General features: G+C 36.6%; 1 protein-coding gene across 1 annotated transcript; it reads left to right on the top strand.

Moving 5' to 3' along the window:
• The first annotated feature begins 5,541 nt into the window (after window positions 1-5,541).
• LOC148010538 (uncharacterized) lies at window positions 5,542-13,065 on the top strand. The gene is made up of 3 exons (XM_087671504.1): window positions 5,542-5,999; window positions 12,275-12,436; window positions 12,689-13,065. The coding sequence occupies exons 1-3, from the start codon at window positions 5,718-5,720 to the stop codon at window positions 12,905-12,907; spliced, it is 663 nt and encodes a 220-aa protein (XP_087527630.1). The 5' UTR covers window positions 5,542-5,717; the 3' UTR covers window positions 12,908-13,065.
• The last annotated feature ends 970 nt before the right edge of the window (window positions 13,066-14,035 follow it).

The raw sequence follows: 14,035 nt of genomic DNA, 5'->3' as shown, positions 1-14,035 counted from the left end.
TTCTCTATCTAACCCAAATTCTATATCCACAAAGGTCACATTTTTACTATCTGGGCACATAGATCTCATCTGAAATACAACTCAGTACCCACCCAATGTTTGTGCTAACACATGGCTTCTCCTCATAATGGGGGCCTTACAAAAAGCACCATGGATCATTGGTGGCATCTTATGAGGGTCGGGTGTTAAGCATATCTAAAATCTAGTTATAAGCAATTGATTGAATGATGAATCCTCAAGGGTACAATAATGACTCGACTACATCTATTTGCAATTTTGATTTGTAGGGAGCAATGGCCTACCTAATTTCATAAAGTTCAAACTTTAAATTTTTAAACATTGTAGGCATCCATAGCTAGCTAGATCTCATATGTGACTCTAGGTTTGGTGAAATTGACGGGTCTTATAGCCTATCACGATACAATCTAATATGTGTCAACTCATTTGCCTAAGACCAAAAAACGTGCAATATACCTTCTTCAAATGGATGGATGGCCTTCATGCTTCATATTCCATGCTATATGCATTTGACATGGAAAATGTCAAGTTTTGAAATTTAAACCTAAAAAACACGAAACATATCCTATGCTAAAAGTGGCGGCAACAATGCATTTTGAGTTTAGGAATTGAAATACTTTGTACATTAAGTATCAAGGTTGAGGAACCCACTTGAAATGAAGTTCTATTCTAATTGGTTGTTGGTTGGCCCCCCTAGACTGTGCACAAATTGAGGATGCTAGTAGTCGCACTATCCTTCTTAAACACATGAGTAGGCCAAGGGCTTAAGCCTATAAGGTGTGAAAAAGTTTTTCATTCTGAAAGAAAATAGATTGCCCACTCAGTAGTATTAGGAGGGAATTTCTATAAGTGCATTGATGTGGGAGGTGGGGGGAGGTATCTCAGAAGTCAAGGTTGAACTACAATTCATTGGTTAAAAAAATAATTTAAAATTACAATTTTCTAATGAGAGGGGGAGCATATATTTGAAGTTTGGGTTGGACTACAATTCAACGGTTTGAAAAGTAACTACATGCTCTGTGCCTAGATTCTTGCAGTGCTTTGCACTAATGTTATGCCAATTCACACTAAGGTTGATGGACCTAAAAACGGGCCGGCACTGGCTCATGCACTAGCTGGGCCTCGTCACTACGCACAAGACAACCCCTCGGCCTCGCGGCCAGGAGCGTCTATCAAAATCTCTGCCTTCCTAAACATTGCGTTTGTAATACGTTGTAGTCCAACTGATCCTAACCCAATATTACTCCTCAGAGGGAGTCCCTTTCACATAGCCAAATAGGCTCGAATCACATACACATGGGGTTCCTCCTACGGCTGAATGCCGTCAACCCTCTGCGACTCTCCTACACCTTGGGGATTGGCCCCTCGATGCGTCGCTCAACATTTAGACATTTCGCACAAAAGTCGCTCAAGGTACCAAATAAGCGTGTCTAGGAATGTACCATTGTCCTTACTTCTCTTTCCCCTTTAGGACCCGCGACTAGCCTACAGCATAGGAACCTCACGCTCTCAACGGTGGGTCAAGGGCCTACTAAAAACAATTGCTATGCGTATCCAGGAGCTGACTTTGATACTTTTAATTTCCTCTAAATGATCATGCAAAGAGGTGGATGCCTAGTGCTCAAACATTTTAAAAAAACCAGCAGCGTGCAAGTGCAAAACATCTCTTTCATGCTTTTCTTTCTAACCGCTTTGTGCTTCGCTGCAACACCTAGCACCGAAGTGATCTTCGTGCTACTAGGTTTTAATTTTTATCATTATTATTCCGTCCTAGATGCGATGCATATAAAATCAGCAAATTATTCCTCATGCTCAGCGGCATTTAACCATTTTTTCCACAACTCTACCCTTCCCCGTTTTGATAGTGCATCATTGCATTCATTTCTTTTAGGGTTTCCTTGTCATTTTATGTGGAGAAAGGAAGGAAACACGCACTAAAACATATAAACAAGGCTGAACTGAAGCATACATTCATGCCCCAGCCTTGCTATACATCAACAAACATAAATCCTATTTTTCTATATTTTTCGTAGCCCCAAATGTATTTTTCCCCTATTTTTCATGGTTTTTTTATCATTTTCCCGCCATTTTCTTCATTTTCTTGTATTTTTTAGATTGCTGAAAATGAAAACCAGTTTGTGGGCTGTGGCCCTTAGTTCATTTGCAACAAAATTGAAAGATTAGTTGATGTGTATCGACGGTTTTCCCCATTTATATGCTCAAAAAATCCCATTTTTCCCAATTTTCTATGCTTTTGCGTGTATTGTTTGAATATTTACGACCATAAAATGCGTATTTCTCTGATTTTTTCCTTTTCCTTTTATGAACAACAAGAAAACAGCAAGAACCAAATTTATCTTCTAATCATACTCCATAGGAACACATTTTGGCAAAGCATTTTGCATAAAAACCATCATTTTCTTCATAAAATTCTTATTACCGGTTTTTTTTTCGGGTTGCGGGTTTTCAATTGCGCACACCGAGACTGATTTCCAGTCATGCCTTCAGCCCGAAATCAGTAAATTATCTTCATCATGGGTGTTGGAGCGATCCCCCTTCATCCGGGCCGTCATCCATCAAGCATTCTCCATCTCCTTCTTGCATACGCGAACTAGGCTTAAGAGGAGAGAGAGGGAGGAGAGAGAAAGACTGGTTTCCCCTCTTCTTCCACGGGCAGCCATTGCGTGCGTGAAGACAAGCGATTGGAGGCGAAAGAAATCAGAAGTCGGGCTGTGTCTTCATCTCTTCCTGTCTCTCTCATCGTGGATTTTGCATTTGGGGGGGGGGGGGGGGGGCGGCCGTTTTTTTCCTGCGCGCTGCTCCCATGGCACTCCCTTGGATGATACGAAAAAAAATTTTGGGGGGGGAGCCAAAAGGCACCCCCAATGGCCCCCCTCCTTCATACCTTTTCATATTTGGCCATATTAGGTCCCGGCCGGCCGGTTTTGGGCCAACTCTCGCGTGCGAACTCCGAACTGCGTTCTGAAAATTTCTGTGACTTCCTCTTCGCGTCCCGCACTGCCTGGCATCTTCAGTGACCACCACAGGCACTCGAAAAAATTACAAAAATTTACAGAGCGTCTCACGGGCGCCCGTCAAGCACTTGACGCTTAAAATCGTCCTGGATCGAGCCGCCGCCTTCGCGATCAAATATTTTTCCCAGCTTTTCCACATTTTTCCGCTATTTTTAGGCACGTTTCGATGCCTAAAATTCGCAGTCAAAGGTTTAAAGGCGCATCGCATGTGGCAAGAGGGTTCATAAGAGGTTGATATGAGAAACATAATTTGAGCATTGAAAGTTTTAGCAACTTAGACTAATGCCATGTTGAATGCATATAAATGTAATATATGAGGATGTAGCACTCAGTGATATATAGGTAGTGCAACATCAACATCTATAGAATCAAGTCTTGACTATATCTCTAGAGAACTATTATGACTATTTCTCAAAGACAAACATATTGATGGTGTCTTCTATTCACATGGAACCTATCATGGCATGCTTATTATCGACACATATTGAGGCTACAACATTACATGGATTTGACAACCCACAAACTATATAGAGAGTTACTTCTTTTTCTTTCTACACATACACACACACACACATTTAGCCATCAGTACCATTGGAAACATAATCGTATATAATTTTTAAATTTATCAACAATTCTCGATGGTATTTCATTGCAATGTGTTTGAATACCATCATTGCATTTTACATGTTTTATATTTGTTAAAGGGGGGAGCATAAAGTATTTGGTAGGTGATTAAGATTTCACATAGAGGTAAAGTTAGGTGGTCTAGCATTTTAGGGGCTGAGGGGTTAAAATTGATGGGGGAGTGAAGCCATGATTATTGGATGGCATAGCTAGGTGTCAGAGAGGGGGATTATTATTATTATGGAAAGAGCTAGAGTTTGGTTTTGGTTTGTACCATTTTGGGGGCTAGAGAGTCATGACTTAAGTTCTGGTGGCATGAGGAAAAGAACGTCAAAACTCAGGGAGATTAGTTTTTTTAGGTTGGCAATTAAGCTTGGTGGGGGTCACATATACACACATATAACATAAATAATGTAATAATTATTATATGTATGTATGTATAGTTAATATGTTTTATATCGTAAATATGTTAGTTAAGTGTATATAATATATATTATCCTATATATATATATATATATATATATATATATATATATATATATATATATATATATATAAGGGATGCATTAATATATGACATTATATATGTAATAATATGTCATCATGTATATACATATACATATATACATGCGTTAATATATATGTATATATTTATCAATATGTTAATTAATACATAATTTATATACATTAATACTATCATATTATTAATGTTTATTTATTTATAATGTTATATATCCTATTATATATAATCATATACACAATGATATATTGATGTACACACATTACTTTTTAAAGACTTACAGCTATAATGACATTTTCAAAAAGACAATTACATAGTATATAATCCTAAATGCGTATTTATAATATGTGATTGTGATTTTCAAGTTTCTGATATAAAGACTCTCAACAATAGTTTTTAAGTCGAGAAAACATGAAAATAAAAGTGCCCCTACGCTTCAATTTATTCCCTCTCTCAGTCTTCTCCTTGTGCCACTCTACCTATGGGACAGATGGAGGAAGCTCTCACAAGATGCAAGAGGAAATACATGTAGGTTTGTAGGCCGATACATGGCAACCTTAGCAACATGAGTGAGAGGACACATGGGGGGTGCCTACATGTGCCCTCCACCCTTGCAAGCTTACCATAACAGAAGTAAGGATTTAAGGCTATAATTTTTGAATAAGAGGGGATAACATCTTTGAGCTCAGGGTTAGATTGCAATTCAACGGTTTTTAAAAATACTCTAGACCTACATGTTTAAAATTAAGGCTATGCTTATGTGTATCTATATATGCAAATGGTGATGCCATATCCCATGTGAGTGGACTTCATTTGAAACCTTCACCTTAATTTTTAGAATTCATTTCAACAAATAGACCTTAAAAAATTTAGGTGTCATTTGGCTAAGGCTCCAAAATGGCCACGAACTTCAAAGACATGTGAAAACCTTTAGAGGTGGTGAAATGCGAGGGGACTTGTAACTTGTTTGACGTATTATTTTGAAAAACACAAGAAACACGGGGGGTGAGGGCCAGGCCCGCAGGGTTCGGGAAAAGGCGGGTTCCCTTCATCCTAGAACTTGTTCACCTTGACAAAAATCCTTCTCAATATTTTGGAAAAAGGAAATAAATTCTCTTCAAATTTCTCAAAATATAGTTACGTTTGTTAAATTTACGTCTCGGTATGGGATACTTCCTTCTAGATGATGATGAAAAGGATTTACTTCCTCTTCCTCAAAATAAAACACGAGGCGGTGACGGCCAGGGGGAACACGTGCTAAATAAGGGTTAAGGGGTGCCGGGGCGGCTGACTCGTCAAAACCCGAAGGCTGCGGCCAAGATAAACGAATGTCATCTCTTACGTTAAAGGCCCATACACAGAAGCGCCTACACACATATACACACACACACACTCTCTCTCTCTCTCTCTCTGTGTCTGCGACTGAGAGACACACACACACACACACTCTCTCTCTCTCTGTGTCTGTGACACGCCCTCGCGCGCGCGCGCGTTGTCTGTCTGTGAGTTAGGACGTAGAAATGGAGCATCGGCCGCTGGAGATAGTGATCCCCATCTTCCCAAGGTTCACAGCCCTGGACGCGGTGGGGCCCTACGAGATCCTGCACCGCCTGCCAGATGCCCGGCTGCGATTCGTCGGGGAGGAGGCCGGCGGCCTGTACACGGCGGACAGCGGAGTGCTGACCCTGCGGGCCGACGCCTCCTGGAAGGACACCCCTCGCCCCGACATCCTGCTGATGCCCGGCGGCTTCGGCATCCGCGCCCTCGTCCAGAACCAAGCCTTCCTCGCTTGGATCCGCCAGGTAACTGCAGTTAATTGTAAATCCCATGGAATTTTTAATATAGAAAATCCACTTTGGCCTCCTCATGACGCCCCCTAGCGTTTGCCAAGCCCTAGGGTTGGTTCGCATTGCCTGCTAATACATATGCTAATACAATGGTGCACTCGCAAGATGGTTCTTGTCTAAAATAATGTCGTCCGCAGTTAACTTAATCCTTCTTCTTAGTTAACTTTGAGCTACGTGGCCCAATTTCAGATTCACCGAGCGACACTTTCAGATTCATTGAGCGACAATTTCATTGTTAGCATTGCTTGTAGATAATGGTTTGTCTTGGTTATTCATTACATTGAAAAGCTTAGATTGATCCTACAACCCACGTCAAAGAGTTTTTAGATCAAGTAATGAAAGACCCAGGAAGCCTAGGCTCTAAGTGAGAGAGAGAGAGAGAGAGAGAGAGAGAGGCTATGCATCTAAAGGACTAGGTTTTTGAAACCCCAAAATTATAGGATCATCTCCAAAACCACATAATCGGTGGTTTTCCGCATTCTACACTTTTGAAGATGTTGGCATAATTGGGCTATTTGTAATGCTTTCACTTTTCATTCTCGTTCTGGCATGCATAGCCATATTAGCCATTTGGCCTCCTTCAATAGGAATTGAGCATCATCAAGTATGCAAGCCTTCTTACTAGGGATGACATGGCTCCCTAAAATGTTGCCATCTTGTCAATCACTGTGTGATACTTAGTAGTCATGTGACTCTTGCACATCCTTCATAAATTATACAATCACCCATTCTATGAGAGAGAAGGATCTCTTGGGGATGTCTACAACTCATAAACAAAAGATTTTCTAGTTTGTCCCTTGACCCCAGCACATGCATTTTTCATCTTCATTGTGATGCATTTTAAAAGGTAAGAAAATCGAGCATCTAGATATAAAAGAAAAGAAAGAACACATAGGATTCAAAATATTGGATCTTCTATTGTTTTAAAATATTGAAATTCATTCAAAACATAGATATTTCAAAAAATTCATTGGAAGAATTGTATGGTTGACTTTTGTGCTTGCTAACCATTAAAAGCATCGACTATCTTACACTAATACATGCTCTTGTCATAAACTTCTCTAGTTATCTAACATATTACGAAAACTTGAACTAGGTTATGAATCATCATCGTCTCTTTCCCTATAATATTAAAAAGAGATACGTATTATTGAATGAGCCAAGCTTAACTTTTGGTACTTGGGACAACAACATCAAAGCCCAATCACATGCAATTCCAATAAAATGGGAGTTTTTGGGGAAATTGATTTGGGGGGAACAAGTGTCGACCCCTTGGTTGTAGCATAATCACATGCTCTTTCCCTAGATGGGGTTAGCTCGAGGTTCTAAAATGTAATGAGCATCTTACAATCCTCAAGTGGAATAACCACTCCATTGATTGGATCCAGAGTCCTTAGGCTTGTGTCATTGGGACCTACATCCATCCACTCTCCTCCCTTTCACTTAGTTACGCTTTAGTGGTTTAAGTAGTCTATGCTACGATATTGTTTTGGCATATACAAACAACTTCCTTAATTAGTTCATTATAGAGGGTTTGCTACATGATTTCTTTAAGTACTGATATATCACTCGATCAGTGCAAAGGCCTAATCACCTCAAGATAAAGGTCTCAAGGACATGATCCAGCCACTTGTTGTTCAATAGCTACTATTTGAGCATACTTTCTCAAGGTGGCAAACTTCATGTAGTACTTTTTTGAAGAATTAATTTTGAGAGGGTGGTAGATAACAATTCTTTATTGATCCCTTAATGTTCTTCCTTAGCTAAGATGCTTCTATCACTCCATTATCCTTGTATCATTGTTTTCACGAAATCTCCATGGTCTCTATATAGACCTTGGCATTCCTCTCTACCTTGGATCTCGTCTTCTTTGAAGCAGAGTCGCTGCATCTACTTGAGAAGCACCTTTTTCTCTTGGGCTTCCATTTGTAAGGCATCAATTTGAGGGGGACAAAAAAGGACAATATTTTGACATCTAAGAGAAAACCTTGCTCAATTAAAGAAAACTTACTCTTGGTTCTTAGAACTGTTTAGTATTTGAATTTGGATTGCATATACTAATGCAAAATTAGAACATTGAATAATGGTCTCCTTTATCCTTCACCATTCCAATTCTCATATTAGTTTGAGATTACAAATAGCTTTTGTAATTAATCCTTTACACAAGATTTGTCATATGATTCCTTAAACTATGGCACATCAATCAATCAATGCATAAATATCCTTTCACTAGCAAATAAAAACTTTCAATTAACATAAAAATCAACATTTCATTGGCAAAATAATTTGTGGTACTTATGATTGGGCCTTCCACTCTTTGATAGGATATGCATAAGGGATCACATTTCTCATTCTAGGTAGTTAGTAATGCAATGAGTTAGTTGGTAACCTTCACTAGATGTAACACTTAACCCTTCCACTCCTCTAAAGGGGGGTTGCATACTAGGGTTGTGATACATTTGTGACCTACATTGTAACACCAATGTTAGGTAACTTCTCTTAGTGACCACATGGTCCACCTTGGGTGGTTATCCTACTCTAAGACTAGAGGTATGTCTTGAATACATCACAAGTAATCCTTAATAACAATCCTCCCTAGCTTTGCTAACACAAAGGAGTAGTCAATAGAAAGCAAAAAATAAATCCATGACAAACTTAGATTAATATTTAAAAAAGTAACATTGCTATCTCCCTTATGCCATGAGAGTATATTTTCTTACAATACTCAATCTTGTTTAAATTCAAGTATTAACACACAATAACCATTCCTAATCTAAGCATTGGTAATTAGGGTATTTTAATAAATAGTCCATCTATGAGGGTAGAATTAGTGATTTCCATATTAGTGCTTGCAACACCCTTATTGATTGTGGCCCTTGTGGTGCTAGTACTTAAGCAATGACAAGTAGCATGTCGCCTCCTTGATATTGGTGGCCTTGATCTTTTTTGGATTGATGCAAAAAGGAGAGACTCTCGTGGCTTTTTGAGATAGCTAAGAAAGAGAAACAAAAATTCAAGTTTCTTTCCTTATTGGCCTTTCATATCTCACACTCAAGCTCTCATTTCTTGAGGCTCTTGAGGTTAGGGGTGTTAATAATAACTCTTATGTGCTTAGATAGGGCAAGATGTATTACAACAATTGACTCCAATGGTTGTCCATATATTTTTTAATGGATTCCCCCTAAGGCTTATAAAATCTTATAGGATTTGAGAGGGAGGAAGTTGTAAGGCATTGTCTTTTAAAAGAAGCTGAGAAAATATGCTCTCATACATGAAATTTCTACACTTAGGACATAGCTTTAAACAATCATGACTTTTGATCTAGAATGCAAAATACTTTGAATTGAAGTACTAAAATAAAAGAAATCATAGCCATGAGCTTTACAATCCTATGTCTTTATATTTAGTACTTAAGTAACTTTGAAAAATTCAAATTTCAATCTTCATGTACTTTTCCATTATGAATTTCTACTTTTTCATCATGAATTTCCACTAATTTAAAAAAAGTAAAAACATGGATTGAAAAAATCCCTATACATTATCAATACTTAATAGTCCTATTCATATGTAAGAAAGCCTTGATAAATTTTATTAGGATAATTATAAAACATTCGTGCAAGTAGAAAGGTGGATACATTACATACCATGGGAAGCTAAATTGAATAGATCTGTACAGAGATTTAGATTGTTTGTCTGTCTACTGTTACGTAGCTTGGTTGCATACAAGAAATGTAGGAGATGAAGTCTTCATGAAGATCCATTAAGTAGCCTAGCCTCAATTCTATAGCTTACCTATATTGGATAGATCCATGAGGAACACCATAAGATGTCTCTTCCCTTCATAAGTTATCATGTCAATTCAACTACTTTGTTGTACTGGTAGATGTATCATACTTTTATTTTATAATTGCATTAAGCTACTTGATGTTTATACATTTTTGTTTACTTGGGATCGACAATAGTTTTCTAAATTTCAAATGTATCTATTTTTTCTTATAGATTGACATGTCCTTTTGTAGACGTTTATACAACTCTCTCTCTCTCTCTCAACTATTTTTATTATTTTCCAATTCATTGCATGCCATAACTAATTTAATGTAATATTGTGAAATAAATACGTTTCCCTATTTTGAATATACAACTACCTTTTATAGATATTTGCACATTCATACATTGTTTTTTTTTTAAATTAAAATTATTCACCTTCATACTTTTATAGACGTGTGCACCTTTATACAAGTTTTTGTTTGAACTAAAACTATTCAACTCACCCTTTTAGAGATTTTTTAGGAAACTTGTTCTTTAAATGATTTCCTTATATGCATTCTTTAGGTACTTTCATTCCTTTTGTTCTTATTAATGCATGCCACTACTTTTGTTCTATCTAATGCACAACTTGCATGGAAACCTTGATAAGATTTTCTTCTTTGATGATAGCATATAACATAGTTTCCAATCATTTGAATCCTAAATACTTTTTTTTGGGACTTAATTATCAAATACCTTATTAGGGCTTGCCCTTACATTATAGATTTTTTTTTCTACCAACATGCAATCTCTCATAATGCTAAGAATTGAGACAAATTTATTCACATTGTTTTTAAAAGTGAGTTTATTTCTAGGTTAATTTATCTATATCTCTGTTAAGGAGTTTCATCATGCTTAAGTTGGTTATTTAGTCAGTCCACTTTAGAACATCCAAACTTGAGCCTTTTAATCTCTCATATTCAATTCACATGATTCTAATATTAATGTAATAACAAATCAAAAGTTACAAGAGAGAAGATAAAAATACAAGGACAACAAACTTTAAATTTTCCTCCCAAGCATAACTATCGATAATCAATTCTCTTAGTCATTGCTTTCATAAAGCTTGGCTAACTCTCTTTTTAACTTTTGTTTCATGTTTTCTTAAATCACTCATGTTGGGTTAATGCAAAAATTACACAACATAGCATACAAAATCTCAACAAGGAATAGAGAGTGCATGGCAAATAAGAAAACAATGGAAACTTCTTTAACTCCAAACAAATTGTTACAAAGATGGCTTTGTCCATTTGTGCACTTTCATTGTGAAGCTTAGATGGTGATTTAGACAAATGTTAGGTGAAAAGATTAAGGCCAGCTAGAAGAACTCTGACTAGGTGAAAGATAGATAATGAGGGCTCTAAAGAGGTCTCCCTTTTATAGCTTGTGAATCTAGTAAGGTCAACTTGTTTGACCTATCATATCATGAACCTTTGCTACTCAACGAAGGAATATTCATTATAAGTCTAGTTGGGGACATTGCCTCCAAACCCTCGTTAGAGGAGCCACTAGCCAAGTTTAGATCCTCCCTAGCTCGGGGCTACTTCTATGGCGGCACTTAGATTCCTATTTATCTGAATCAACAAAAATCATATTTTTGTTTTTCAATCACATAGCCCTCATTGGACATAGGATTGGGCATTAAGCATACCTAACAAACTAGTTATGTTTTAACCTTCCATGTAGCCTTAATTAAACTAGCTCCCTTGGACCAAATTCATAAATGGATTGCTTCTATATGGATCTTAATCACATTAGTCGTTAAGACCTTATGTATTTAGTTTCTCTAGTTTAAATAAAAGAACAATAAAATTCAAGATTCTTATTACAGTTCTATAACTTTTAATCAATCAAAGATTAAATCTTAAAATTGTGGCCAAAACATGTGTATGGGTATACACTATAAAGAAAACCTTTCGATAACATGCATTCATTAAAAACCCCCTATAGTTACGTGTCCTCATTGATAAACATGCAAATTTTTAACATATTGGCTCACCCATTAAGAGCATGTGTTTCCCTTATAGAAAAGTGAACTCATAATGAAAAAATGTGCATATAAAAAATTTAATGAATACACATCTATTTGCATTTCATATTTTATCCATTCTTAACATAAAAACCTAAGAGACTATTTTAGTGAATCCTCACCTCACCCTTTTATATATTTCAATACATAAGTGCTCATAATGGAGGTTGGCACTTGAAAATGATACTTGACCATCTTGAAAACATTTTCTTAACTTGAGCACATATTCTAGAGTAAGTTTTGCAACAATTATAAGCCCTTAGCAAAATTTTTAAGTGGTATCACTACTCTTAGTACTTAGAGTTGAAGGATAGTTTTTGTTCTAATTAGTTTTCTTTAGTTGTAGGTCATTAACAACTTACTCTTTTCTTTTGTATTAAAAAAATTGTGGCAGGTGCATGAGACCACCATCTACACAACATCAGTTTGCACAGGTTCCTTGGTGCTAGCAGCTGCTGGTCTTCTCAATGGTTTGGAGGCTACCACACATTGGAATACGTATGAGTACTTGGAGAAGCTAGGAGCCAAGCCTGTCTCCAAAAGAGTAGTGCAAGAGGTACACATTTGAATTCTATGCTATTTAGGGTATGCTAGCTCTTTGAATGGAAGAAAAATTTGCAATAGGGCCAATCCATTAGCATCACAATTGGTAAGAAACTACACAATCTCTTTGGGTGGCTAAAGTTTCCACAATGTATATAAATTTCTTGATTTCATGTGTATAAGAAGAGGGTGAAATATTTTTCATTTTTTTAAATGTTTATCACCTTTTTAGTTAATTTAGATTTCTCTTTTGACAATATTTTAGGGGAAGATCATTACATCAGCAGGAGTATCATCGGGCATAGACATGGCAATCAAGCTTGCAACATTATTGAAAGGAGAAAAGATTGCTAAAATCTTGCAACTCTTTGTGGAGTATGATCCCCAACCCCCTTATGATGTGGGTTCCAAAGAGAAGGCAGGGGACGAGCTAGTTGCCCTAACAATAGATTATATTGCTAAATTTCGTAAGCCTGGTGAATGAGCTTGTTAATGCTACCACCTTCTTCTTATTTCTGGAAGATGATTCGTAAGTTGTTTCATAGTTGGATATTTTGTCATTAAACTCCTCAAGACTTCTCCATTGTTTCCTACTTTATAGTTGCTTGTTTTGAATTTCAATGTTATTTCCCCTAGTTCACACATTGGTTTTCCATCTTTCACCATATGTTGTTGAAGTAAATGATTTTCTTCAAGAGCTAATATCATGGATTGGGCTTATAATAACCCTCCAACACGAGTTACCTTATATTCTTCAATATATATATGATAATTTTGTGATTCGAGAGATACAAACCTCTGTTCTTTCTTGTATCTATGTGTTAACAAGTTATAACATGTTTTTTGCATTTATTGTACAATTGTCCTAATAAGTTACTACATGATACTTTGCAATTTTGGTTATTTTAAAATAAGTCACATTTTCTGCGATTGTGAATACAAATCATATGTTTGATTTGGTAACTAACATGTCATAATGTATGGGTTTGACATATGCCCTAGTGAAGGATAATTACACATCTTCTATAAAGATTTCCATCTCTTGATGTATGATGAAAAAAAAAGGATTTTTCTTGTACATTATAAGGGAGGTGAATTTATCTATACACTTGACATATACTTCAAGATATGGAGAGTTCAAAGAGGGGTACTAGATACTTGACATACACATCCATCACTTTTGAGTAATATGAATATGCATAAACATATAAATGTATTATCTTCACACACAATGTTCTAATTTCATGATTGATGCGTGCTTCCTTATGTTGCAACAATTGCATGATCTAGGGCATCTCTTTGACACATTTCTAATTGCTTTGTTATGAAAAAAGCATCAATATTTGGTATTGTGCTTCTCATTTGCTTTTGCATTTCTAGGAAACAGGCTCTTTTGATATTTAAAACACACTTTATGACTACATTACTCTCCAATAGTAATTTGATAATTACAAATGTGGCCTTGGATTTTAAAGTAAGTATCTATAGAGCTTCGATATAACTAGTGTAGCCTTATGAAGTCCCAGTATGTGATAGGGTCTAGAATTACTCATAATGTGGTAATATCCAATGGGTATCATAAATCAAAGGAATGCAAGAAAGCACTAAAACC

The sequence above is a fragment of the Lygodium microphyllum genome, chromosome 29 (assembly GCF_053477565.2).
Source record: "Lygodium microphyllum isolate KBCC chromosome 29, Lygodium_microphyllum_v1.1.10, whole genome shotgun sequence".
Taxonomy (NCBI): domain Eukaryota; kingdom Viridiplantae; phylum Streptophyta; class Polypodiopsida; order Schizaeales; family Lygodiaceae; genus Lygodium; species Lygodium microphyllum.
Note: the sequence above shows the minus strand (reverse complement) of the source record. Positions and strands in the feature narration are given on the sequence as shown.

Coding starts and splice junctions, on each gene's coding strand:
- LOC148010538 (XM_087671504.1), top strand. CDS start 5,718: ATGGAGCATCGGCCGCTGGAGATAGTGATCCCCATCTTCCCAAGGTTC. Junction 6,000..12,274: donor TCCTCGCTTGGATCCGCCAG/GTAACTGCAGTT, acceptor AAATTGTGGCAG/GTGCATGAGACCACCATCTA. Junction 12,437..12,688: donor CCAAAAGAGTAGTGCAAGAG/GTACACATTTGA, acceptor ACAATATTTTAG/GGGAAGATCATTACATCAGC.